The 21,894-nt window shown below is 50.5% G+C and overlaps 8 protein-coding genes across 8 annotated transcripts; 5 read left to right on the forward strand and 3 right to left on the reverse strand.

The window, feature by feature from the left end:
* Positions 1-266: 266 nt before the first annotated feature.
* Positions 267-2,615, reverse strand: K460DRAFT_376524 (Tetratricopeptide-like helical; the record flags this gene model as incomplete). Its single annotated transcript, XM_040934888.1, has 6 exons — positions 267-513; positions 572-757; positions 807-1,307; positions 1,358-1,696; positions 1,747-2,290; positions 2,336-2,615. 6 exons carry the CDS (start codon positions 2,613-2,615, stop codon positions 267-269), a joined length of 2,097 nt encoding a protein of 698 aa, XP_040787551.1.
* Positions 2,616-3,888: 1,273 nt separating this feature from the next.
* On the forward strand, positions 3,889-5,210 carry K460DRAFT_354850 (uncharacterized protein; the record flags this gene model as incomplete). The annotated part of the gene is made up of 4 exons (XM_040931827.1): positions 3,889-4,031; positions 4,089-4,323; positions 4,380-4,751; positions 4,821-5,210. The coding sequence occupies 4 exons, from the start codon at positions 3,889-3,891 to the stop codon at positions 5,208-5,210; spliced, it is 1,140 nt and encodes a 379-aa protein (XP_040787552.1).
* A 293-nt stretch (positions 5,211-5,503) lies between these two features.
* Positions 5,504-6,951, reverse strand: K460DRAFT_283710 (uncharacterized protein; the record flags this gene model as incomplete). Its single annotated transcript, XM_040928676.1, has 4 exons — positions 5,504-5,889; positions 5,940-6,047; positions 6,103-6,683; positions 6,734-6,951. The coding sequence occupies 4 exons, from the start codon at positions 6,949-6,951 to the stop codon at positions 5,504-5,506; spliced, it is 1,293 nt and encodes a 430-aa protein (XP_040787553.1).
* Positions 6,952-7,173: 222 nt separating this feature from the next.
* On the forward strand, positions 7,174-8,784 carry K460DRAFT_285466 (DUF159-domain-containing protein; the record flags this gene model as incomplete). Its single annotated transcript, XM_040928817.1, has 4 exons — positions 7,174-7,200; positions 7,255-7,492; positions 7,546-7,810; positions 8,037-8,784. 4 exons carry the CDS (start codon positions 7,174-7,176, stop codon positions 8,782-8,784), a joined length of 1,278 nt encoding a protein of 425 aa, XP_040787554.1.
* An 817-nt stretch (positions 8,785-9,601) lies between these two features.
* K460DRAFT_286404 (uncharacterized protein) lies at positions 9,602-12,970 on the forward strand (the record flags this gene model as incomplete). The annotated part of the gene is made up of 4 exons (XM_040928883.1): positions 9,602-10,612; positions 10,715-10,912; positions 10,964-11,296; positions 11,366-12,970. 4 exons carry the CDS (start codon positions 9,602-9,604, stop codon positions 12,968-12,970), a joined length of 3,147 nt encoding a protein of 1,048 aa, XP_040787555.1.
* Positions 12,971-14,793: 1,823 nt separating this feature from the next.
* K460DRAFT_416329 (uncharacterized protein) lies at positions 14,794-18,111 on the forward strand (the record flags this gene model as incomplete). The annotated part of the gene is made up of 2 exons (XM_040937795.1): positions 14,794-15,267; positions 15,801-18,111. The coding sequence occupies 2 exons, from the start codon at positions 14,794-14,796 to the stop codon at positions 17,763-17,765; spliced, it is 2,439 nt and encodes an 812-aa protein (XP_040787556.1). The 3' UTR covers positions 17,766-18,111.
* Positions 18,112-18,769: 658 nt separating this feature from the next.
* On the forward strand, positions 18,770-20,060 carry K460DRAFT_385659 (delta-delta-dienoyl-CoA isomeras-like protein; the record flags this gene model as incomplete). Its single annotated transcript, XM_040935547.1, has 3 exons — positions 18,770-18,885; positions 19,257-19,794; positions 19,851-20,060. 3 exons carry the CDS (start codon positions 18,770-18,772, stop codon positions 20,058-20,060), a joined length of 864 nt encoding a protein of 287 aa, XP_040787557.1.
* Positions 20,061-20,352: 292 nt separating this feature from the next.
* Positions 20,353-21,624, reverse strand: K460DRAFT_376530 (WD40 repeat-like protein; the record flags this gene model as incomplete). The annotated part of the gene is made up of 4 exons (XM_040934889.1): positions 20,353-20,778; positions 20,962-21,279; positions 21,364-21,490; positions 21,545-21,624. The coding sequence occupies 4 exons, from the start codon at positions 21,622-21,624 to the stop codon at positions 20,353-20,355; spliced, it is 951 nt and encodes a 316-aa protein (XP_040787558.1).
* Between the last annotated feature and the right edge of the window lie 270 nt (positions 21,625-21,894).

The raw sequence follows: 21,894 nt of genomic DNA on the forward strand, positions 1-21,894 counted from the left end.
TGAATGTATGATCCCGTACATATGTATCCAAGAATGCTCATGACACCCCCAATATACTGAAAACCTCCAGCGTATATCATTACCTCTTATGTATAATTTACCGAGTGCCTCTTCCCTATTGTATACTTCATCCGTCGACTGAGGGGTTCCCTCTGACGGTGCCCAGCCTGCACTGCAGACTTTCATCTGGTATCTCTAAACGCACTGAAGGCTTTCACGCTACACTATTCCCTATCCCGTCTTGATGACCTTGTCTTCCTACCACCTCAGCGCCACAAAATGTTGACTAAAGAGTCGTAGGTGCTTTCGAGATGGAGATCCTCTACGTTAGGATCGCGAGAACGCAAGAGAAGCTCAGCCTCATGACGAAATTTCAAGACTTCGGGCAAGGGATGCTGGTCTCCTTGCTGCCGATGTAGAGCTTTGGATAGTCCAAATAAACATCTGGCCCGTTCGGCAATCAAAGCTGGTTCTTGCATTGATATTATAGTTGATGCTTGTCGTAGGTGGTCACTATATTCAATATGTGAGTATTAATTTGGGACAATTTCGTGTATATCAAGAAACCTACATTGCACGCTCGTAGTTTCCTTGAATCAACTCTGTACCAGCCAGTCGGTACATACATGCTGCGTTGAACGGATGTGTTTGAAGGTCCCCCTTCTTCATCCACAGATGGGCTGCGTGTTCTAAATGATCTTGTGCGGTTTCGAAGTTTCTCTCTTTGAAACTGATTGTTCCCAGAGTAAAACGAGTACTGTGGAAGTTAGTACTCAAGACCAAAGGCTTGTATTAGGTCTACTCACTAAGCTGCCACAACCCAATCGTAAGGATCAGTGGACTCAATCTGATGCAATGCTGAAGTAGCAATTTCTCGAGCTTGATCAAGCAAACCTGACCATACTAGGGCTACGGCCAAGTTTCTTTCCATATAGGCAGGCCAATGCCCTCTTTCAGAAGTTTGATCGTTAGGCCCGCAGAACCAATGATGCCGAGCACGCTCATGCCACCTGATGGCTTCAGGGAATTCATTCAGTGTGCCCATGCCATTAGCCACGTCTCCAGCAGCCCAGGCTAAGTCTCGAAAGTTTGATGGTTGCTCGTGACTTTGGATATCGTACGACTGCCTTAAGCGACTGACCCCTTCAGCAGGCTTACCAAGACGAATGAGCAATTGGCCTGATTGCGAAAGGAGTGGGCACTGAAGTCCAGGTGTCTGCTGCTCCTCCGGGAGTGTGCTTAACGCCATCTCGGTGACGCCGATCAGATCCTCAAGAGCGCCGCATTGGTTTACTTCCAAGAGATGTCTAATCCAGGTTAGAAACAAGAAGGGCTTGAAAATGGTTGAAAACATTACTGTTGGCATTGGTTGTTGAGATCGCAGTAGACTTGGGTTCCGGTGAATTTTGGGTTGGACTTCCTCGCCTGACGGAACGCATCCTTTAGGCTCAGCACGTGCGGCACGTACATGGAACACTGGCTCCACACCAAGTAGGACTGAGCAACGTCAGGGCCTCTCCGAGGGAAGGCCTTAGATACCAGCGATACCGCATTATTGAAGCTTCCCTCTCTCTGGTCTGGTGTCATGAAGTACCGAAACGACATCTGAACCAGTCGATGCACCGACAATGCTCGGGACTCTCGATCCCTTTTGATTAAAGTTAGATTGAGTAGTTCATGAACAGCATCTGCAAACCTAAAGTGTAGGAGTTAGAAAAGCGTGCAAAGGGTTTCCGAAAGACTAACTCGAAGTCATCTGCGCAAAATTGCAGGTTTTCTGGAAGGTCCACAGCAAGTTCGAGTTCAAAGAGGGATTGGGGAATATGGTCAGAGGCAAGAAAACACAAGACGCCTAAAATATTATGGCTTTGTAGGCTGAGTGAGCTGAAGGAGATATCCCACAATGTGCTGAACGGATTGTCGCCTTGTTTCCTATGCATCAACGTGGGGCGCTTGTCGTACATGTTCAGAAATTCCTCAATGGTCAAGGCGCGCTGATGAATAAGCCCAGCCGTATGTGATATTGCCAGGGCATGTCCACCCAGCTTGCTGGATAATTCGCGAGCAAGGAAAGTCTCATCCTTTGGTTGGTCAGATAAGAGGTGAAGGAGGAACCGCGCTCCAGTGTCAGCATCCCATGTGGCAAGTTCTAGTCCGCTATCTGCTATAGCATAAGCAAAGCTTACATTGCGGGTGGTGATGATGGCTTGACCGCATGCTGCTACAGGCCAGTGTGTTCTTATCAGTTCTAGTGTCTCCGCATTGTCGTATATGAGGAGCCAACGGCATTCTCGGTTGTGTTAGCGGAAGGTAATCTATGATGTGGTCAACTTACTAGTCTGCTGAAGCCAGTACAGGACGAGTAAGCGATTCTCGTCATGATTTCCGGTATCAACACCGGGTAATCGCAGTCGCAGAGCTATATCCGTGAAACTCTGTTTTATCGAATTAGAGGTCTCGCTGTAGACCCAGAACACAGCATCAAGCTCTGCTAGCTCAAATTTGGCTCTAGCGTACTTAAGGGCAACGGTGCTCTTTCCAACTCCACCGAGACCGTATATGGCAAGAGATCGGAAGGACTGTTCAGAGTTTCCTTGTTTGAGAAGATCCTCCATTTTCGAGATCGCGTCCTCTCTATCGAAGATGCGGAGATTTTTCGTTGCTGGTAGCACCAGGCAAGGCAATGTGGCTACTTCGCCACTCTTGCTGAGTCTTTTTAGTATCTCAAGGTTCCTGAATATATTGGGGCTTGATCGGCCAGATAACAGCGGTTCGGGCGAGGCGTTTTCCGCAAGGGTTTCTTCAACCGTTTCCACGATCAGAGCATAGTTCTCTCGCACAACTTCTATCGAAAATCGTGCCCGTAAATCTTTCTCAATCTCTCGCCACTTCTGCCTCTCGATATATGGAGTTGAAGAAGCCGTGTAAAATGTGTAAACAGAAGAAGTGTCATCAGCAACGTCTGAATTATTCATGATCTCAATGACAGCTTCTTTGATGGCCTCGGTATCAATATGCTTTGCGGTTCTTTTGTTGTGAAGCAGGCCAAGAGTCATTTGAACATGCAGCAGCCTGGTCCTAATGTCGACAACTTCCTCATGGAGGGATCCGGTGGGATATATAGTTGCATCTGCATCCTCGGTACCACTGTCATTTTCGATAGAAGTTACGAGTTGCTGTAGGTCAGATAATATCGAAGTGCACTCTCCAGCAATTCTTCGTAGCTGAGGATCGTTCGGTGGAACAATAGTCTGCAGTTCCTGTGCATACTCTTCGACAAACTCAGCAGTCCCGCTCAAGACATCCAAGCGACCGAGAAGCCTATCGGAAAAATCCGCGGACTCGCCATAACATGTGTAGAGGCGCTCTGTAACTTGACGTATTTCAGTGAAATGGTCTGGTGCGCAAGTTAGCTAGCGGATTGAAATTGTATCCTCATCCATTGTTACCGGCGTCGTACTTATTGTAATGTTTCCGCCTGCAGTGATGTCCCCCTCAAATATCGCGCCACCCCCGCTATTAACCGCTGGGGTCGGAGGGTTCATCAGTTGATAGTGAAACTGCGGATTACCCCATTCCTTCACCAGTGGTCGAAAACCAGATGATTCACAATATCTACCTCTTGTATATAAAGCAAGCGGATTTTGGTAGGGTGTGTTGATGTTTTGCTGGATGCTGTGCGGCTGAGGTGTGAGCCTGGCGCCTCACTGATGGTCTGTGCACTTCCAGCATGGTAAGCTTCAGCCTGTCTTGTCACTTGATATATCTTCGAAAACCGGCCCTTGATCTCCAGGCCCTTGAGGAAAGCTAATCTATCTGTGACTCGCTCTGAGCCTCAATCAGATTCATTCGTATTGACCTAACTATCTCCCACTGATAGCATACGAGATGCCGGTATGGGATGTTTTTAACCGGAAAAAATCAAGGAAGGTGCAGGATGAAGAACCGATCGAACAAACTAAGCAACCCTTCTCTACGGCTGGCGATTATGGACTCAAAGAGCTTGCAGAAGGAGACCAAGCCATTCTAGAGTAGGTACACTTTCTCAAAATCATGTTCATCATGAAGTCTTCTTAACGTTCTCGTAGCATAGTATTTGTTCATGGCCTGACAGGGAATCGCGAAACGACATGGACATACAACAAGACTCTGTTTTGGCCACGGGACCTCCTTGCCCAAGAGCTCCCAAACGTGCGTATCCTCACCTTTGGATACGATGCAGATATCGTGGGTGTTTTGAACACAGCTGGCTCGAATACCATTCGCGATCATGGAAAATCCCTTGCCCAGGATCTTTCTATGAGGAGGGTCAGAACACAAACGGTAAGTAGGCTAAAAGATTAATAGTACGATAGCAAGATATTGATTGAATGAGACAGAATGACCGCCCGATCATTTTCGTTGCTCATAGCCTCGGAGGGCTGGTCGTTGAGCAGGCACTCTTGATAGCGCGCGGTACCTCACAACCACACGTGAAGTCACTTCTTCCTAGTACCGTCGGGATAGCCTTCATGGGAACGCCGCATCTCGGATCAAACAAGGCAGATTGGGCCTCTCCAATCACTCGCCTCTCGAACCTGCTGCGCAAAACGAACCAAGAGATCGTTGCTGTTTTGAAACCTGGGTCGGAGATGCTGGCGAACCTCCAACAGGAATTCCACACGATGCTGGAAGATCGAAGGAGGAATGAGGGAAAGTGGGTTGATATCTTCTGCTTTTATGAGGAGGTCGCATACCCGGGCATTGGAGAGGTATATGATTGCCTTATATTACCACTGAGCCCGTCGGCGTATCTGTAAACAAAGCTGACAACAACGCAGATCGTCCCACGCCAGTCCGCTATCCTACGCGAATACCCCAACGCCAGCATCCACCAGAATCACTCAGACATGACGAAATTCAGTGGCGAGACAGATACAGGATATGTTCGAGTGCGCGATCAGCTGTGGCTGTGGGTCGACGCGGTGAACAAGAACAAGAAAAAGCCAGAAGTGGATACACATGTGCCACAAACTCAACTGGAGGCAGAGGATGCACCGCAGGCCGCCGCCTCAGAACCAAGATCTAGTGAAAGGAGCCAACAGTACGACCAGAATGAGTGCTCGCGGGCGAACCGCCAGAATGAGAGAAATCCAATATCATCGGGCGGTGGTGCTATCTTCATGGGAAATGTCAGGGCTGGGCGAGATTTTACTTACAATCAGAGTTAAGATGATAGAGACCACATCCGGGAGTCTTCCCCTTCCGGCATCAAATGAAACCTTGCGAGTAGATCATTTCCTTCCCTCTGGAATCTCTGTCTTCTGGTTGTCGAAGCGACGAATCGCCACATTTAGAAGAAGGATGGGCTCAGGAAGGAAAGGCGATTGACATAGCCACAGTACGCCCATTCGACGCGCTGATAAGAAAATCACGGTGGTTCATGAAGACCTCTAGGACATGTCTCGAACATTGCGCTTAGCTTGCATGCTCATATCATACACATATGCCTATCAACAAGACATCACGCCTTCTTCTCCAGCACTCTTAATCTCTTTAATCCCGCGCGCGCATTCGTCTGTCCCTCGGCAAACCCCATCTTCTTGGCTAGACTGGCCGCTTCCTCATACTTCTGTCTGGCTTCTGAGATCTTGCCCTCCATCTCGAAGAATTCTCCGAGGTTGTGTGTTGCGACTGCGCATCCGACGTCGCACTCGTCATTTCTGTCTGGTGATTTTATCGCCGCTGCTTGCGCTAACGCTTTTGTTGCCCATTGCCGTGCCTGTTCGATGAGAAGTGTGCGTGGTGCGGAGTTTGTTACGGGGAAGTCGGAGGGTGCCGAGGACATTGTAATGGCGTCGGAGGAAGAGGGTGGGGTTTGTTGGACGAGGCAGGTTGAGATGTTGTTCACTACTCTAGTTAGCCAGGAAGACATTCGCACGAGGGCGTATGAAACTTACTGAGGACGACGCTATGACAGGACTTTGGCGGACATAGTTCCAGCGCTTTGACGAACAGCGGTGTTGCCAGGTAGTGCGAATCGAATTGCTCGTAATGTGTCCCGAGAGCTGTAGCAGATTAACATAATCCAAATGCCTCTGGCAGTTTTGAGCGGTGACCTACCCTCGAGTGTGCCGCCCATCTCATCGTCCGTCATCCACGGCCCTTCACCCGGCTTCACACCGTCTCGTTCTCGTCGCTGCTTCTCGCTCAATGCGCTCTCCACTGCCTCGACAAGCCTCTTCTCCGCGTTTTCAGGCTCGTTGACGTATCTCGTATCGTAAAGCAGTCCCAGCTTCAGGCTAATTTGCACCATGTTCTTCTTGACTCTGCTTCTATTCCCATTATTCCAATGCCTGTCCGAAAATTCGTCGGCCCATCGTTGACAATCATTGCGCATGATTTCCAGCACATCAATCGCCAGGCTGTAGTATCCAGCATCTTCGAATAGCGCCGCGATTGTGTATTTGACGCCCATAATCTCGTCACTGAAGGGGTCCATGCCCAGCTCGTCGGCGAGTGCCAGCGCCTGTCGGAAGTGCTTGTTCGCTTCGCGGATGTCGAGCCATTTGCCACGACTGTAGAAGAGGGCTTTTCGGAGCTTCTTTGCGACGGGCTCAGGGAAGTTGTGGTAGGGTTTTATGATGACGTTCCTATAGTACCATGGTATGTAAAGGACGCAGATACCGGAGACGAGGGCGATGCTGCCAATGCTTAGCCGTGTAACTGGAAATGCGCATGTAGATGAGCGTACACTCCGATGGCGAAAGGGAACAATACAGGACTCTTGTAGTATTGATCCCTGAATTGTTCACGCATGGTGGAGCGATAGCGCCTCCCCAATGGTTGCTGGATGGGTTTCCATGTTCGATTTGGTAACTTTGTAAGCCTGTGGAGAGATGGCTGCGCTTCACAACATTGTACTAATGCGCTAATCCGAGGAGCCGCACGAGGCAACGTCTTGCTGAACATGATGCACCGGGCAAAAGCGGTTTGATATGAGGAATGGGAGGTCGTCCAAGTAGGACGGTGACGGACGGGATCGAACTTTTAGCGGCGGTCGCGTTGGAGCTCCGCGTAAGGCTGAAGCTCGCTACATGACGTAGCCAATCACTGACGCGCCGCCGCCTTTGCGCCCGCCCTCCCTCAGCGACGACGTCTTGCTCGTAAACCATGTAACTAAAGTACGGCAATATGTGCGGCCGGTATGCGCTGGCCTTGGTGAGTTTATGCGACTACGTATGGCATTGTGTATTTGAGCTAACATGCACACAGCGGCCATCCGAAGTCCGCCAGCAGCTCCAACACGCGCAGATGCCAGTCGAAGCGGCCCCCGACGACGACCAGGTACGCCAAAGCTACAACTTCGCGCCAGGCTATCACGGTCTGGTGTACCGAGCAGATGGTTCCGACTATGGCGGTCAGCAAGAGAACAAGGAAGAGGCAGAGGCACATGTGAAGGAGGAAGGTGTAACGAGCGACACAAAGTACAAGCTGCAGTCGATGCAATGGGGTATATCTATCCCAGAACTTGAAGTTGGGTGCCCTCCTTGACGTATACGATAGGCCTTGTACCCTTCTGGACGAAGCGCAATCCCGACTATGGCTCCAAGATGAAGACCATCAATTGCCGTGACGACTCGCTGATCGAAGACCGCGGCATGTGGACAACAATGAAGAAGAAGAAGCGCTGCATCATCGTCGCACAGGGTTTCTACGAATGGCTCAAGAAGAACAACGGCAAAGAGAAGATACCGCACTTCACCAAGCGCAAGGATGGACAGCTCATGTGCTTCGCTGGGCTCTGGGATTGTGTTCAATTCGAAGGTGAGTGCCTAATCCGTTCGGATGACACAGAGCATGGAAGTGAACCATGTCTTCCCTGCAAACTGCCACAAGCACAGCAGTTCTATCACGTTGCATTGCGGACATCCGAGGTCAGACTGTAACCTAGATGCTTCTCCAAAGCGAGCATTTCCAGGTTGTGAGCTCGCGTGCCACGTTTTGCCTACCTTGTGTACCTAGGGTGGGCGTACTGACAGCCAGCCAGATTCAAGCGAGAAACTCTTCACGTATACCATCATCACTACTGATTCGAACAAACAGCTCAACTTTCTCCACGACCGCATGCCTGTCATCCTGGAAAACGGCTCAGATGCGATACGCACCTGGCTAGATCCCAACCGGACTGAGTGGAGCAAAGACCTGCAATCTCTCCTGCAGCCATACGCGGGCCAACTGGAGTGCTACCCTGTCAGCAAAGACGTGGGCAAAGTGGGAAATAACTCGCCCTCGTTCCTCGTGCCCATCAATAGCGCCGCAAACAAGAACAACATCGCCAACTTTTTTGGGAACCAAGCAAAAGCCACCAAGTCCGGGGCCGACACAAAAGTTCTCGCCAAAGCGGAGCATGACCTGGAGAAGTCGACAGACGACAAGGGACATGTCAAAGTGGAACACGACGTCAATGAGACTCGTGCGACAACGGACCGCGTGAAAGGTACCGAAGACAACGCGCCACTGCCTGTTCCAGCGACTACAGAGCCACAGGTCGGCGACGAGCCAAGAGGCATTAAACGGGAGCGCAGCGAGGAGCATCTCACAGGTAGCACAGCAGATGCCGAGCCACAACAAAAGCGCAGTAAGCCCGCTGCGTCTCCGCCTCCGATAAAGAGCCCTGCAAAGAAACCGTCAACGCCAGCCAAGAAGCAAGGTACCAGAAGCGCCACGAGTAACGGTAGTGCAGCGAAGACTTCCAAGGCAGATGGGAGCCGGAAGATCACATCCTTTTTCAGCAATAAGTGAAGCTCCACGTAATGCGACCCACCTCCTGGGCCCGGCCAAAGCGACAATGGTACATCATGTGGCCTAATTTCGTCGTCTAAAACGAGCAGCCTTCATCCCAAGTAGAGAGACGACCAGCGGTGAGAAATGCTTCGTACACTATACTGGCAGTTCTATAGCCCACTTGTGCGACTCCTGGGGTCAGTCAGGGTAGATGGGAACCGTGCGCGATGAACGACGATGAGCTGGCGAGGACAGGCAAACCAGAGATTGGCACTCTTTTGCGGAGAAGGGCACGCTTATAGTCGGAGAGGCCGCGTATACGTCACAGACAGTGGTGTAGTAGTATGTAGTAGATATTGCGGCGAGGCTCGCCCCGCGCGCTAAGAGCGGGGAGTGGCAGGCGCCTGTTGGGGAACCACAACCACAGATCCTCGTCACTTTGCGAAGCCCGAAAGCCCTGCGCAACGCGTTCTGCAGCGCAACAATTTAGATGCAGTCAACCCTGCAGCGATGAGCGGTGCGCTTCTTGCTGTCTTTACTTGATTGAGACAATGACATCGGGTCCGGCCACTCCAATTGTTTCCATATCCTTCCGATCGACCATGTAACAGCTACGGCCATCTGCAAAGCAATCCTTCCATCATCATCAACGTTTGGCTCTTGACCCGTGTCTCTTATTGTTTCCACGTCTCAGATAACAGAGCTCAGTTCTGAGGGCGGCCCGGTTCACGGCGCTCAATGGTTGGCACGACAGCCTGAGAGTATCAATCCTGTGTGGCTAGCTTCGCTTCCCACTCGAATCACAATACTACTAGCCGCCAAGATGGTTTCCAATATGTCGTCTCTGATGGACCTTGTGGCCCAGAATCAGCCGCACTTTCAAACACACCAGGCACTGCTCGTCATAGGGTTACAAAACGACTTTGTGTTGCCGGACGGACGTCTGCCCGTGAACGTCAAGAAAGGCTTCTTGGAACGCATCCAGGCTCTTATCCCAAAATTCCGCGAGCTCAACGGCAATGTCATCTGGGTGCAAACACTGTATGAGGCGGACCGCATTGCAACCGACACAAACACAGGCGAAGGCGATGCGCTCGTGGTGGGCGGCTTGATCGACGGGGATGAGAGCAGTACAGAGGGGGGCGACGAGGACCTCGCGAAAGATGTGAAAGATCTACCGCCAGCGCAATCAAGATCGTCAAAACACAAACAGCGCGCCCTTGACCTTCTCAAGCGTGTATCAGCACGCAGGAAAGCCATCCCACAGGAGGTGGCACGTGCTTCAGCCGAGCAGGATGACGAATTGTTCCTGCTCAAGAGCGAGAAGAAGACGCCTGCTTGCATACCGAATACCCCTGGTGCAGAGTTTGCGGATGTCATTGCAAGGCAATTCGAGCTGCCCGCAGACATCGTGATCAAAACAACAAATTATTCTGCTTTTCAAGGCACCTCACTCCTGATGACCTTGCGAGCGAGGCTTGTCACAGAACTCTACATATGCGGGTGCATTACGAATGTATCTGTACTCGCAACAGTCATCGATGCAGCACGACACGGTGTCAAGATCAATGTTGTGGAAGACTGCCTCGGCTTCCGTAAGCAAGCCCGACATGACCTGGCGCTGAAGCGCATGGAGGACTTTTTCGACGCATATCTAGTTAATAGCACGGAAATACTTGCACGAGAACCACCAGCAACTCCCCCTCAGAAAAAATCAACATCACCCAATGGCTCGAGAACAGGTTCGAAAGGGAGCGAAAAGGCACTTGAGGCCTTGGTTGGCAAGATGTCATTGAACGACGATGGACGGCCAACATCCCGCGCCTCGATACGATCTCCTACCAAAGTGCTCAGTGGAAAACAGCGTACATTGTCTCTCGTATCTGTTGCAGAGAGTCGGAAAACTTCCCAGAGCGCTACCACGTCGACGACAGAGCCAGTTACTGAGCCAACAACTGAACCTACCGATGAACGGTTTGCGGAGATGCTGGTGCGGGGTGCGGCAACACCGGGTGCGCAAGAGCCTGGACGGGAAACAGAGAAGAAAGAGACGAACTTAGTGAAGACTAAGATTCGGATGCGATCAAGGCCTAAAAAGAAAAAGAAAGAGAAGGATGGAGAAGCTTCCAAAGAAAAGTCCGAGACAGTATCTGGAAACGGTGAGCCTAGCACTGCTGCTCACCACGTCCCAACCGAGCCAGTCACGGCCACGGAGACGGTTAAACCACCGCCAATAACAGCTCAAAAGACTTCATCGATCGCTAAAGCTGAAAGTGCTGCTAATTTACGAGACAAAGAGGCCAGGCAACAGGCACTGAAGAGCGCTGCGTCGGTGCCTATGCTATCCGCCAAGGCTGGCAATGAAGAGAAGGAGAAGCACAGGTTATCAGATTTGTCGGACCGTGTACGCTTGTCGTTATCTAGGGCGCCAAAAGCTGACTCAACTTCCGAGTTAAAGAAAGAGGTGCTTTCGACACCTACAAAGGCAGCCTCAGCGCGTTCGAAAGTAGAAGAGCAAGAAGCTAAACAGGTTTCTGCAAAGCCTGTAGAGCCGACGACCGCAAATACTTCTTCGCCGATACCTGCGCCAAAGTTGAAGCCCAGGGAAGCTGAATCTCAAGTGCCTATAGTGCCTGAACCATCGCCACCAACACCCTCTGCCAAATCGTCCACAATGGGCAAGACCTCGAAGCTCCAGTCGCTTGCAACCCTACCAGTCCTCGGACCGGGAGACACAATTGCCGAAGGCGACTCGCGCATCATCAACGACTTCTTCCCGGCTCAATTTCGACATCCGACAGATCCGTCGAAGCCGCTCAGGGATCTTATCTTCACCCAATTATACAACGAGGTGCGATGGCAGAAGATGCTACACCAACAAGGTGAGGTTCCGCGGCTTGTTTGCTGCCAAGGCGCATTTGGAGAAGATGGTTCGATGCCAGTGTATCGCCATCCCACGGACCAGATATTGCCCCTGCTACACTTCTCTCCAAAAGTGCAGGTAATTAGGAAGCAAGCCGAGAAGCTCGTTGGCCACCCCTTAAACCATGTTTTGATCCAGCTGTATCGCTCAGGCAACGACTACATCTCAGAACATTCAGATAAGACACTAGACATCGCCAAAGACTCTTCCATCGTCAATGTAAGTTTCGGGGCACAGCGAACGATACGCCTCCGCACCAAGAAGTCCTCTACAAAGTCCGAGGACGAGACCGAAAATAGCAATCAACGGGAAACGCAACGCGTTGCCATGCCGCATAACTCCATGTTCGTTCTCGGCCTTAAAAGCAACGAGAAATGGCTACACGGCATAATGGCAGACAAGCGTCTCCAATGTGAGCGCATCGAAGCGGAAACAGCCTACGGTGGTATACGCATCAGCCTCACATTTCGCCACATAGGGACCTTCCTCGACGCAAAAGAAAGCACAATCTGGGGCCAAGGCGCCACGGCAAATGAACAGCGCGACGCAGCAGACGTCATCAACAGCGATGAAGCAGAAAACGAACGACTCATCCGCGCGTTCAGCCGCGAAAATCACAGCAACGAATTCGATTGGGACGAGTGGTACGGTGAAGGGTTCGATGTTCTACACCTCCAGAAACCGTCTGAAGATCTCCCTATCTTCTTCGCTTCAAATGATAGTATAGAGAATCGCCAGTCGCAAATGTGTCTTTCCGAATGCAAGATCAATTACACTCTAGTGGAAGCGCCGACGCATGAGGAGGACTACGAGTTCGATCGCCAAGTCAGCTTCCGGGATAACGACGCGCACCACACGGAAGTCTACACGGCGTCAAGTATCCTATTTTACATAGACCGCTATTACCCACTCGATCGCGATGAGCGCGGAAAACCTTGCACAGCCGCTGCGTATCCTATACTACTTCTCGCCACAGGGCTGCTGAAAGCGTGGCTCAATCGCCATATCCCCGACTCACTAGCGAGCTTCCAGAACTCGCTAGCAAGCCTAGAAGAGCAAATATTCATCGACGGCGGACCTTTTATCGCGGGTAGGCGGTTCAGTATTGCGGACTGCGCTGTTTGGCCTATCATCGATGACGTAGTGGAGAAGTGGGAAGGATGGAACGAAAAGACTTATCCGGCGCTTAGTCTGTATTATAAGACGACGTGGAAGAAGAAGGCTTGCGTAAAGAAGCTAAGGGATAAGTTACCGGAGATCAAGAAGACGACAACAGTGTAGAGAAGATAGGGGTTTTGTGTTTGAAGGATACGTAGGCGTTTTGGTTGTTGGTTTGATGGCGAGGGTGTTGTGTTTAGCTTTAGGGACGGGTTGGATTTTTCGAGTAAGAGGGATAGTGCAGTATACGTTATGGTTTGCTATGTAGAGAACAAGTACGTCTGAAAATACACTTACTTCTCCTGGCTTGGGTTATTAGTTAGAATATACAGTGCCCTAGCGCTGCAGAAGCGCCCAGGTAAAGCTACTCGCTTGATATCACAGTAGCAACCTGAGTCCAATATCGGATTTACACTACTTTATGTCCTGTGATCTTCTGACCAACAAAGCAGGAGCCGTTTCCTAACATTCGAAAAGTGGCTGCTCTTGGTAGCTGGATTGGCAACCGGGATATTCGTTAACGTGAGCTGAGATGTCAAGAAATATATATAGTGAATGGATCTCGAGAAAATTCAAAAGCGCCTACGCCCTAGAAATCGCTACTTCGGTGGAGTCGCTTTGGGTGCGGGGACATTTGTGTTCATATTAAATCTGTAAACGGATGTATCATGCCAAAACCCAATGCAGCCAAACAAAAGTTCGGGGATATAGGACAACAAGGCAAAAAGTAGGCAAATGGTCAGCTCAAGCACCCTGGAACCTAAATGGTGTGATTATGCAATTGAATCCTTGAATAGACAGCTGCATGCATTTTGCCCAGTTCCCTGCAAGTTTGCGTTGCTCTACGCCATATAAACAGCACGCCGAGCCCAAGTGGCGTTCTCAGCTGGAGCACAACAATGAAACACCCACCACTAACATAATTTTCCTTATTTACTCATTCAGCGTATGTGCCACTACTCATGTACTATATCAATATATCGGTCCTACTTATTGCTAGCATTTATCTGGTAGTGTTGACTTTTAATTTCAAATATACTAAGGATAATAGAAATAACTCAGCCTTACTCAACCATCTCTTCAACATCAATTCATGGAGCTTGAATACAAAGATATAACTCATGTATCTCTACATCTGCAGTCGGTTTTACCTGAGTCTTGTAATATTGCCCCTCATTATTCCTGCGCAAGCAATGCGGCGTACATTCGGGCCGCAAGACGATCCAAGGTTCCTAGAAGCTTCCAAAATCTGCAACGGCAGCGATCCAAAGGCCTTTGAGTTCCTGACCTGCGCCCATATTATATCTTGCATATATGATGAACTCACTGAGGCTTTCAAGGCGAACTTGAATAGTGGGACCAGTATTGTGGCACTTCTACCAACAATCCTCACTTTGATCGGTGAGCCATCTCAGCGTTTCTTGTGTCTCAAACATCGGGTCATGGAGTCTAATGAGATGAATCCTGTGAGCTTTGCTGATCCCCTGAAGGTTCGCCGCCCCTCGATATTGTTCAGCTTGCTTTAGTATCGCCCCACCGTGCGCTAGCAACATGCTGCTTTACAATCGGCCTCCCGAGCCGCGGTCTCTTCCGGCAACTAAGACCCCTTCGCACGGAGCTTTTGCGGGTGGGTCCGCGGGAGTCTAGAACGAGAGAATGGACAATAGGACTGCCATCTATCAGTGATAATAGGTGGCATAATATCACCGCCAAAATTGCCATGGATGCATTGATTGTGTCCTTGGCTGGTATTATGTTATGGCGCAATTGGGTAATTTCTAGTTTTACTATGGTACCTTGGCGGTGTGAGTACTCCTGGCTGCTCTTTTCCTGGTATGTGCCAACCCGATAATTTATGTTGAGCGTCTAAAAGTTGGCTGATTAGTACCCTAAGGCCACTTGCGTGCATGATATGGCTGGTGATCGCTGTTGGACTTGTGATTTCTATGAAGGAATCTATAGAGGTCTACGACGGCTACGGTCAGAAGATGGACTATAGCATCTGGGAGCTCATGAACTTACCCTATGAATTCGAACCGAAGACAAATACTCCTCGTGTGGCAAACGGCACAGGTCTTCCTATTGTCGAAAACAGGGGGCTTGGGACCGAAGTGGGCCCTCTTGAAGCAGACAGTCCAAGCGACTCGTCCTCCCCTCGGGGTGGCCGTCATTCTATCAATCGCCCACTCACGCCGGATAATACAACCATCCGTAGCAGTAACATTACGACGTCCAATGATGGCGCGTACATCAGAGTCTGCATCACAATGCCCACGGACTTCGGAATTCGGAGCTGGCGCTGCTATGAAACAGTTATTGAGTTACTTGCTGTAGGAATCTACCTATACGCAACCTTCATATTGACGAGTACTCTCTTCTTAGATTCAACAAGGTCAATTCAATTTGCGATAGTCATGACAGTATGCTTAAGCGCTGTCAGGATATGCACCACGTTGTTCTAGTCTGTAAATATCATAAAACTATTCTGCCACAAGATGTTTGTATTCTTGGTACACGTGGCTGGAATCAGTTCCATGGTTCTGTGACCGACCGTCGCGGTACCGTACCGTTCATTATGTTGCAATACCGCTTTTACGATTTGTAGAGAGCTTCCGAGCTTTATAACTTATTCTTCTCTCTTGTTTACAGACAAAAATGGTTCAGTTGAAAACAAAATATATGTCTTTGCTTTGAGAGACAAATTAGATTTTAGTCTGAACGGAGTTAGTGTGATAATTATCAATATTTATTAGTGTAGGGAATAATGAAACCTTACAAATAGACATGTAATTCTCAAATCTAGAACTTCTACCCTATAAATGTGAGCACTTCGCCGAAATGAGAAGGCTGGCTTGCCATTTCATTGGTCTTGTTCGAAATAACCCCCACCTCGAGACAACCTTGGCACCGTCCCACAACCTCTCCTCGCGAGCACCAACCTCTAACTCAACAGATTGTGAAACTATATTCAACAATACGTCTAATGAATCAATTCCGGCTCTACGAGCTGTCGACCGGAACACTCGAAAGCTACGAAATTGGGCACGCCCCTCCCTACATCGCCGTTTCGCACGCTTGGTCCGACCACATCTTCTCCACCGGCGTAGAAACCTCCTTTGGCGGCGCTGCAGTGCGGAAAATAATAGCCGACCTCTTCCCTGCCATCAGACACTGCTGGATCGACAACTTCTGCATCATACAAGATGACGATGCAGATAAAATAGAGCAGATTCCGCTCATGGGGGCCATCTACCACGGCGCGGCGGTAGTTAGCATTGTACTCACATGTGAATTTGGATTTGCGCAGGAAGACGTAGATAGGGCTCAGTTAGCGGTGCATGAAGCAGTAGAAGCGTGGAAAAACGAAGCGTGGGCCGAGGAAGAGTTTGTACGGCGATGGAGAGATGATGAGGCTAGACGGGGAGCTCTCGTCCAGGCTATGAAGGGTCTGGCGAGACTTACCAAATCTTCCTGGGCGACGCGCATTTGGACGCTGCAGGAGTATGTTCTTGCTTCATCTGTTCTCTGGATTGGGCTGGACCTCCACCCTGTGGTTATAGATGATATGTTGTTCCAAGCCCTTCCGGGGCTATGTGATCAGCTATGCATCACCGAATGTATATCGCGAGCCCCAGAGTCAGAATTTGCTGTTTTGTATACCCATTTCTCGGGCATGGCTAACTCGCGACTTGGTGCGATTGAGCCTACAAGGGTCATGGAGTTGCTCGGGAATCGCAAGGCGACGGTCGCAGTGGATGAGGTCTACGGCATTATGGCCGCGTGTGGAGTGGAGATTGAGCCTATTATTGGGGAGTCAAGAGAAGCAGCCTGGGGACGATGGTGGGAAGCAGCTGTGTGTGAGGGACATCTTCGCTGGGCCATGTTGCCGCCCGCGCCACTCATCGATAAGACGAAAGTGTCGGTTGCTGGCAGTTCCAATTGCATAATCCCAGAGTTTGCACATCGGCATAGTGTGTCGGCAGCTTCCTATCTCAATTCAATGGCTCCGTTAGGTACCTGTACCGTTGACGATGGCACCCTCACACTCTCCGGTCGCCTTGTTGGCAACTGCACCTTGCTGCGAAAACTCGGCAGTGTCCACAGGTCCCAGAACGATCTTTTCCATAGAGACATCACCCTCATTCTATTTGCTAGGGGTCGCTGGTCCGACGCACTTCAAATCGTAGAGGCCTTTGGACCCGGTAGATACAATCGAAAACAGCAACTGTCCCTAGCCCATATTCTCGTTGACAATCATAGCAAAGTACTGCGCTACATCCGCAGGAATAGCGAAATGGATTTCCACCCTTCCTTCCGATCGAACCTGCACTACCGCGTATGGGGGGACTTTATGCAGTTACTGAGTCGATGCATAATGGACGGTCTAAACGACGGCATCGGCTATCTTGCTCGGATTCGCCATCCTTCCCTGGACATCTTCTTCACCACAGTTGTGATTGTGGGAAACTACCTGCCAACTAGTTCACTCATTGCATTAGATTTCAACGCAGTAACAGAGGACCAGCGTCTCATTCTGCTGATTGCGGAGGTACCCATGGATTTAATCATTCCCGAAGATAGTAGAACCACGATGGCTTCGCTGCACAAGCTGGGAACTACGATCCCAGTCACACTAGATTACAATGGGCTGTGGGGCACGCCGCGCATCGAGCGATTCGATCTCGGAGGCTCGAGATGCCATGTCTGCACGGCGAGTCCACAAAATCGAGTGAAAACGAGAAAGGAGCAAGGGTGCTCCCTCACCGTGAGACGATCGCGTATCATGCCCGCAGGAGTAGGCGTCTTGCTGCGTAGAGATCGGCTCGAAAGAGTAGAGAGGTTGGAAAACATACGAAAAACGTTGAACTTCAGTGCATTGAATCGGTCAAGAAAACGCTATCTCCGTCTTCGTCGTTGAGACAGTTCTTAGGTGGTCCTTGGTGTTTGATGTTGCCATGGTAACAGTTTCGGCCTTGAGACAATGAGATGGTATCTTCTGCGAACTTATGGGGTGCAGCATCATGTAGTGCTATTTGATCGATCGTATATCCCCCGGCGAGGCTCATTAATGTCATGACTTCTCTGCCTTCTCTTTGGGGGCAGCCGTATGAGGACGCCAAAGGCTTGATTTTGGCATCATGAAATTTAGCTATCGCATTTTCATAGTTGAGGAGGAACAAAGTATCTAAGTTTGATTCGATGCGATGCGGTTCTGTCCGGCAATCTCATGGACAGGGGCCGGCTATACGAATGCCATGGCGGCGTGGGCTTACATCGAGGATATCCTTCGCGAGGGTTGAATATCTGAGTAGCTCTGAGCTTAATTTGACTCGTTGTAGTAGTGTAGTATCGCAATGTAGTTACTGAAGAGTCCTCACATGTTCACGCTTTGCGAGCGAGGTAACACTGCAATACAACAACGGAGCTTTTTGACCAAATTGGCGACCTGGCGAAGTTGATTTCTCCCATACTCTAGTAATCATGTTAAGCCAAGATTATTAATCTCACATTCGAAGTTGCCGATCGTAACGACAGTATTATAGACAAAAATATGTTGTTGCTCGACTGCACATGCCAAATTCGCGTAAACCTTCCGACTCATGGACAAATCAACTAATCACCACCCCAAAACATACCTCGGCATCTTCTGGACTCCACGCGACGGAAGCAAGCCGACCGACTCGCCCACTGTCATCAAAGAACGTCCGTCTTCTCACTCACAGCTTCCAACACTTCTTTCTAGTCAAGCTAAGCTCTCATTGACTTGAGATTCTAACTCTTTCCTTAAAGCTTCCTTCTCGTCCCTACCGCCTACGAAGCCCAGGCACCATTTGTACAACTCGCATACATTTCACGCAAGAGAAAGAGCAAAGCATCATTTGGTTACAAGGAAACGGAAGTAGAGACGGGACGAACGCAAACATGTCCAACAACGCAGCAGCTTACCAGAAGGAGTTCTTCAATGTCTCCTTTCCCGCCGAATATGTGGCACACGTGGAGATTAATCGGCCAGAGAAGCTGAACGCGTTCAAGGAGGTGTAAGTAACATATTTTGTTGGTCTAATTTCTATCTACTTGATTTGTTTCTTTCATACACCTTGCAAGTCTACACTTTTTTTATCATATTCTGTCCTATGCCTTGCTTTAAAACTTCGTACTCTTTGGCCCTGTTCTTATGTGCGTATCTGTCGATTTCACTGTATCAAGAAACCTTCCAACTTCCTCCTTCATGGGCAATCATTCAGAGTTCAAAAGAGCCCAGCCTGCAGCGCTCAGCAAAATCCGGGGGACATGCACAAACATCTCACACATCTCTTCCATTACTCCCTCACTTCCACACCATAAAGCCATTCTCAAGTCTACACACCACATGAAAGAAAGAAATATCCTAACAACCACCCCCACCCAGAATGTGGCACAACCTCAGCGCCATCTTCCGCGCCCTATCCCACGACCCCTCAGTGCGCGCAGTCCTCCTCACAGGCGCTGGCCCCCGCGCCTTCACAGCAGGCCTGGACGTCCAAGCCGCCTCGCAAGAAGGCGCGCTGGCGCAAAAAAGCGACTCCGACTCCCCACAAGACAGCGCGCGCAAAGCGACCACCATCCGCCGCCACATCCTCGAATTCCAATCCTGCATTACGGACCTGGAAAAATGCGAAAAGCCCGTCATCGCCGTGCTGCATGGTATTTCCTTTGGCCTGGCGCTCGACATGTGTCTAGCGTGCGATATCCGTGTTGCGACGGCGGATGCGAAGATTAGCGTCAAGGAGGTGGATATAGGTATTGCAGCGGATATAGGCACGTTATCGCGGCTACCGCATTCGGTGGGGAATTTGTCGTGGGTCAAGGATGTCGCGCTTTCTGCGAGGATTTTTGGCGCCGAAGAAGCGCTGCGGGTTGGGCTGGTGAGTTCGGTGTATAAGAACAAGGATGAGGCTGTGGATCAGGTATGTTGTGGTTGACTCGTCTTGGTTGTGTTATGGATGTGCTGACTTTGTTACAGGCGTTGAAGTTGGCGAGCTTGATTGCGTCAAAGTCGCCTGTTGCGACGCTGGGTACAAAGGACATTATCAATTACTCACGCGATAAGACGGTTGCTGAAGGACTGCATTATACTGCCGTGTGGAATGCGGCCATGTTGCAGACGCAGGACGTCCAAGCCGCCATGTTGAGTGGAATGCAGAAACGGACGCCCAAGTTTAGCAAGCTATAGATGTATACGTACTTGAAAGGACCCGTCACCACTTGCCAGCTTGTGTACACGCCAATCTACGCCTATGCGGCTGTGAGAAGAACCTAACAAGATTGGTTGACATCGTGGGACGATAGTGTGGACTTGATAATTTTCATTGCCTCTGAGCGCCTGGAAGTGCTAATACCGGAAGAGAATTGACCATTCCCAAAACCCATCCCGCATGAGCGTCACTCATATACCATGGCATGCTACAGAAGATGTGGAATCGTGATTTTCCCATTTACGCCCCGTCACTACTCATTGCACTAATCTATCCCCTCGCCATGACACCCCAGCAGCGGATACGGTTATCAGTGTATCCAGCAAACAGGGTCTGGCCGTCGGCACTCCAGGCCAAGGAGACGCACTCGGGCTCCCGGCTCTTCTTGCCAACCTCCATGTACTCGGGCTTCAGCTCGTCAACCTTGCTCTTCTTCTCGAGGTCGAAGATGATGATGCTGGACGAGGTAGCGGCGCACAGCCAGTAACGGTTGGGCGAGAAGACAAGGGCGTGGATCTCGTCACCGGCGGACAGAGAGTACAGGTGCTTGGACTCGTTCAAGTCCCAGAGCATGGTGGTTCCGTCCTTGCCACCGGAGGCGCAGAGGGAGCCATCGGGCGAGATGGTGACGGTGTTGATATAGCCGGTGTGGCCAATGTGATCCGTCTGGATGCGGCAGGAAGCAAGTTCCCAAACCTATGAAGAGTCAGCGTCTGGTTGCAAAACAGCTTCGATAAAATGAGGTTGTGCAAGTCGTATCAGTACTAGGTGATTTTTGTTCTCATCGCCGAGGCTCTGAAGTAGCAAATACATAGGAAACCAAATCATCATATAAACGAGGGGGGCAGGGAATGCTTCTTTTGGAATCATTTCACGTACCTTGACGAGCTTGTCCCAGCCAGCAGAGACGATGACGGGGTTCTGGGGGTTGGGCGAGAACCTGACGCAGGAGACCCACTCGGTGTGGCCCTTGTCGGTGATGGTGTACTTGCAGTCACCGAGGGTGTTCCAGAGCTTGATGGTGCGGTCGCGCGAGCCGGAGACGATCTGACGGTTATCGGCAGAGAAGGAGACGGAGAGGACGTCGTTGGTGTGGCCGACGAAGCGGCGGGTAGTGGCACCGGTGGACAGCTCCCAGAGGCGGAGCGTCTTGTCCCAGGACGAGGAGAGCGCGTAGGCACCGTCGGAGGAGATGACCTGCAGCAATTGTGAGCTCAACTGTTCCTGCCTGCTAGCTGGCCAGACTCATATATGAGGCTGCCAAGTGTGGGCTGTACGTACGCAGTCGGAGACGATGTGGGAGTGGCCGTGTAGGCTCCTCTTGGGGTAGCCGTACGAGGTCTCGTCGCGGGTCAAGTTCCAGATGATGAGCGTCTTGTCGCGCGAGCCGGACAGGAGCATGTTGGGGCTGCCGGCTGTCAGTACTGCGCAATGCAACTACATGAAGCCTGGAGATACGCACTTCTCGAGCGAGGTAGCGAGGGACGTGACCCAGCCGGAGTGGCCCTCGAGGGTGCCACGGAGAACGAGTTGCTCGGCCATGATTGCGTAGAGTGGCTTCTGCTGGAGATGGACGTAGGCGCACTCGATGGGGTGTATTGGCAGAAGTTCGAAATGGCTCGTCGTCCTCGCGAGGAAGGAACACGGTGCGCACCTGCAAAATTATAAGCGAGCCGCCAGTGCACTAGCGCCAAAACGAAATGGCCCTGCGACGCCAACCCAGTTATTAGCCGTTCTTGAGGAGAATTGAAGGCATCGCCAACTGGAGATATCCATATATTATATGGTTTCTTGCAGAGATATGCCGGGTAG

Source organism: Cucurbitaria berberidis (assembly GCF_010015615.1).
Source record: "Cucurbitaria berberidis CBS 394.84 unplaced genomic scaffold K460scaffold_3, whole genome shotgun sequence".
Taxonomy (NCBI): domain Eukaryota; kingdom Fungi; phylum Ascomycota; class Dothideomycetes; order Pleosporales; family Cucurbitariaceae; genus Cucurbitaria; species Cucurbitaria berberidis.